General features: G+C 36.0%; 1 protein-coding gene across 3 annotated transcripts in view; it reads right to left on the bottom strand.

Moving 5' to 3' along the window:
* LOC107598385 (ephrin type-B receptor 5-like) overlaps positions 1 to 4,973 on the bottom strand; it is a 43,005-nt gene that overhangs the window by 16,126 nt on the left and 21,906 nt on the right. For 2 of the 3 annotated variants that reach the window (XM_016289697.1, XM_016289699.1), the window contains exons 1-2: positions 2,314 to 2,721; positions 291 to 562 (exon numbers count right to left, since the gene is read on the bottom strand). In XM_016289697.1, the coding sequence (XP_016145183.1) occupies positions 291 to 562; positions 2,314 to 2,497 (456 nt within the window). In that variant the 5' untranslated portion in view covers positions 2,498 to 2,721. Of the gene's footprint in view, positions 1 to 290; positions 563 to 2,313; positions 2,722 to 4,973 lie in introns of those variants that run through there. The other variant, XM_016289698.1, reaches the window with a different exon arrangement.

Here is a 4,973-nt window from a genome sequence, read left to right on the forward strand (position 1 = left end):
TAAAAAAAAAAAATATTATATACACAATATATATATATATATATATATATATATATATATATATATATATATATATAAATAAAAATTAATATAAATAAATAAAATGATCAAACAACAGTTTCCCCTTGTGACAACTTGCCCCGGTCAACTTTATATAATGCTCTCTTTTCTTCAGTATATAAGTAAAATATTCACTGTGAAACACTTTTTTCCAACAACTGAATCCTGTTATTCTATAATACTATTCCACTATGAGATTCTATATGAACAAAGTGGCTGTAGGTTATTACCTGTATGAGGTAGGTGACCCTAGTAAGCAGGTTTTTGAGGGTGACCCTTGTCTGCTTTAAGCCAGTTTGAGAAGGGGAAACAGTGACAGTATCTCCACACCAGGAACACATGCTTGGTGGCATGTTAGTGGCAGAGGGGCAGATTCGACACACCACCCCATACCACACTTCACTTCGTCCCCCCATGTCTGCAGGAGGTCTCCAGCGCAACGACACGCCACCCTCTGAACTCTCATACTCCCATGACAGAGACACCGGCGCTGATGGAGGGCCTGAGAAAGAAAACCTGAGGTTATTCACAAACACTATTAGTGCTCACCAGCTCCTGAACCTTCTAATGATTAGCCTCTATAAACTAGAATGAGAACAGAAATGTAAACTTTGGAGGGATTTGGTTAATATTTGGGTCGATGGCAAATGAGTCCATGATAAAGAAAAGGGAAATCTTTTAAAATGTTTTTAGAAATGTAATTTGCATATTGTGTCAGTTTCATAAGTAAAAAAACTAAAACGTAACAACATATATTACATACACCTTAAATAGATCGGTGTACAGATTTTAATCACTATCTTCAAAATATTTTACATGTATTTTTCAAGGTAAAGAATTTTTGCTGTCTTATTAGAGTTTTATACATTTTTTTTTTTTACAAATTAAAGAAATCAGTCACAAGGGTCTGCAGGGGTCCCCTCTATGATATCATTTCCTGTTTTATATTTTTTTCCTGCATGTTGGTCACACCAAATATCTTGATTTGGCGGACAAGAGATTTTTTTTATAAATTAATAAGCAGTGAAGCAGTTTTGCTGAGATATTATTTTTCCAAGAACTAAGAAAACATCATGCCAACCTACTTAACAAGGTTTTCCATTCAAAAATGTCATTCTGTTAATGAGACTATTTTCCTCATTATGACTTCAGGATACTAACATTTTTTTTTTTATTTATATATTGTTCCATCACATCAAAGCAAAAAGTTACTTTCCAACCTTTCCAAAATCTGGGGTAATTGGGGGTACATTAAAAATAGTACAAAAAGGAAAATGTACAACTCATTCAGTCAAGCATATGGATAAGGATTATTTGCAGTGCAACCTTATGATTTGAAATGATTTGTTTCATTCTTTTTAAATGGAATGTGCCCAAACCGGACATGCTCCCATAATTTAAAACGCAGTAGCCTTGCTAGGAAAAAAAGTGGATAACTACCCAGTGCAAAAGCCTCTTAAATGTACCTTTAGGGGAGGACAAAAGCTTGTCACTGGGGCTGTAACGGGGCTGACGAGACGTGAGACGTGTGGATCCATCTGCAAGCTTTATTTAAAGAAATGTGGTATAACAGGCAGGGTCGAACAAGGTATAGGTATATGGCGGGCAAAAACACAAGAATAGTCCTAGGGCTAGCGTGGGTCACCGATCGGCAGACAGATACACAGGGGCGAGATGAGAGGGAGAAATCCAGGAAAACAGGCAAGGCAAAACAAGGAAACCACGGAGACTCGGAAAGGGGTACAGGCTAAACAATACTCAGCAGAGAAAGGTGGTTAGAGTGGGTGTTATTGAGTGAGTGAGGTGATTAGAAACAGCTGTGTGCAATGAGTGCAATCAGGGCAGTGTGCAAATCGTGCAAAGAATGATGGGATATGTAGTCCGGGGTGCTATGCAACAGTTTGTGTAGTGCGAGAGTCAATGTAATGGAAAGGGTGACCTCTGGTGGTGAATAAACGGAAGTCCATGGACCGAATCCGTGACAGGGGCAGTACCATGAAAGGGAATTTTTTGAACCTTTTTTTACCCCAAAAACTTTTGGTGTTTTAAGGGTACATATTACTACTCTTAGGTAATAATATGCACCTTTTAGGGGGAGATAAGGTGCAAAGTTGTCCATTTAAGGGTACTGCCCCAGTGACAAGCTATTGTATGCCTAAGGCAAGTTTGCACAAATTTTTTTCTAATAGTATATTTACAATGATCGTTTATCCATTGTCTTATCTTCTTATCTATAGCTAGTTGCGTTCTTACTTGTGCAGGCGGTGGTGTTGACATCAGTGTGCGCGCGGTAGTAGCCACTCCGACACTCGCAAAGTTTAGACCCTTCTGAACTGGTTCTGCTGTTAGCTGGGCACTCTGTGCATGAAACTGAGCCGGCCACTGGTTTATAGGACCCCATCGAGCACGCTGTTGAAAGGAGAGGGGAAAAAAACATTATAATTATGGCACAAGATGTACTTAAGCTGTTTGGAAAGTCTCAAATTCCTGCTTTGGAATCCTGTCAATTACACCAGGAACTGGATGCCGAGTACAGAAGGAGAATATAATGATCCAACTGGATTCAGTGACTGGCAAATGAAACGTAAACTGTTGCAGAAGAGAATTGGAAAAACAATTAGTTTTAAACACACTCAATTAGTGGGTGCAAATGTAATCAGCAAGGCTTAGTGTTGTCTCAGGCACTTGATTTATTTAGTCAGATGTATAATTACCAAGAAAAACAAAGAGCAAAAACATTGTTAGAGTGAAATCGCTCAGCTTGATTGCTGTTATGACAGAATGTAATTAAGTGAGAAATCGCTTCTAGTTTTGTAACATGCCACATGAAAAAGACATAGATATCAAGCTGTCAGAACCACTCGACACCCAATTGCTATGACCCTGAGATTTCTGATTGGCTGTTAATTTGAGTCCTTTGCAAGAAACACTGCCTTACTGGATTCTTGCAATTGGATATAATTATATACTCGGCAGCTGTGAAACATGTCAACCTTTCATCGGAGATCGATTGTTACCCAGCTTGAAGCTCAGCAATGACCTCCATCCTTTCAACTGTGTGGCCACAGAACAAACCACAACAAACGCAATATGAAGTACATTGGGGAATCAATATGTTTGCATAACCCACACTGAAATGTCCAAGTGAATCAGGCTTATCAAACAATATAACCGCTGAGTCACAGCAGAGCTTGTATTATGACACTTGTGACAGGAATGCTGTGATTTGTTGAAGTGCTTTGTCACAGAAACCCAGTGACACTGTAACGCTTTAACATAATTACGGTTGATAGAGTTAAGAGTTGCGGTTTCATTCTTGTCAGTTTTTAAGTTCTCACAAGTCCTCTGCCCTCAAGTGAATAGACAGGTCAGGCTCATATAACACATTAAAAGCACTTCAATTGGAGATCGAGAGAGAGGGGAAAAAAGAGATTTAAGTTTTCAGAAAGCTAAAAGGATTTTTATGTTCTCGTTTGTCTGCCAGATTTGATATTCGCTCCTAAACACTACTGTGAGAAGTGAGAAGGAGCAAATGAAAAATGGGCAAAGTGAGAGAAAAGAAAGGGAGCATTGTCCATCTATCTTTCATGTGGTTGGATTATATTATCCAATGTATTCTCCACTAGCTGTGACAAAAGACATGTTTTAGCTACAAAACTTCCTCACTCCTCAGACAACTCCTACACCTTTCAGCATTTCTCTTTCTCCTATTCACACTTCCTGTTCACCCGCTTATCAGTTTGACAGTTTCTCATTTCCTTCTCTAGCGGCCACTATTTAGCCAAAAGGCATCTAGTTTCCTCATAAAAATAATTTAACACATTTATTAACTGGCCCAGATTTCTTATCAATTAATGAGATGGCATCAATTTGATACAGTTGCTGATCTGCAGAAGACACAAAAGTTGTTTTTATGACATGCATGTCTGGGGTTAGAGTAAAAATAAATATATACAGTCATTTTTTATGTGTTAGATTTATGTGTCATATCGTGAACAATGACAAAATGCTCTTCTTGAGGAAATCCGCTATGACCAATGTTGAGAATGAAGGGTTAAGAGTTTTCAAGAGACTGGAATCACTGTGGAGGCAGTAAATGTTTGAAATATTTAAACATAATGTTGTTTACAGCCTGTCCTTCTCCACCACATGGCAAAGTGTGTGGCTTGGCTTGGATGCTGCCAGATAACTCATGCTGATTCTAGAATGCTGATTCTATTTTGAATTTATCAAATTCTATCAATTTTTCTATCAAATGAGAACATAATCTCATATATCAGACACATATATACATGTATACACACACACACACACACATACAGTATACTGTATATATGTCTATGTATGTGTATGTATATACACACACCCACAGACACGCACACATATTACAATACAGTAAAAACAATAATCTAGTGAAATAATATTACAATAAATAACTTTTATTTTTTAACATTTCTTATTATCAATTTGGAAAAATTGTGAACAGCTGTGCTGCTTAACATTTTAAACCGTGATATATTTTATTTCATGATTCTTGGATGAATAGAAAGCTTAAAAAAATTAATTAATTTAAAATAGAAATCTTTTCTAACATTGTAAATGCCTTGAATTATAAATGTTATATAATTATAAATGAATTATTTCTATAATTATATATTACTTTTAACTACTTTTATTTTAACGCATCCTTGCTAATATATATGATGTCAGATGTCATATAAAAACAAACTGATTCTGATAAGTATCATATTCATAAGTATGTGTAGAAAAAATATATAAGAATTATATTTTACTATACAATCAAATATAACGTCATAATTTAACAATACAAAATATTTTAAAACATTATATTTTTATATTTACATTATATATATATATATATATATATATAATTTTTAAGTTTTTCTCCCTCC

The sequence above is a fragment of the Sinocyclocheilus grahami genome, unplaced genomic scaffold (genome assembly GCF_001515645.1).
Source record: "Sinocyclocheilus grahami isolate Dianchi unplaced genomic scaffold, SAMN03320097.WGS_v1.1 scaffold251.1, whole genome shotgun sequence".
In the NCBI taxonomy this organism is placed as follows: domain Eukaryota; kingdom Metazoa; phylum Chordata; class Actinopteri; order Cypriniformes; family Cyprinidae; genus Sinocyclocheilus; species Sinocyclocheilus grahami.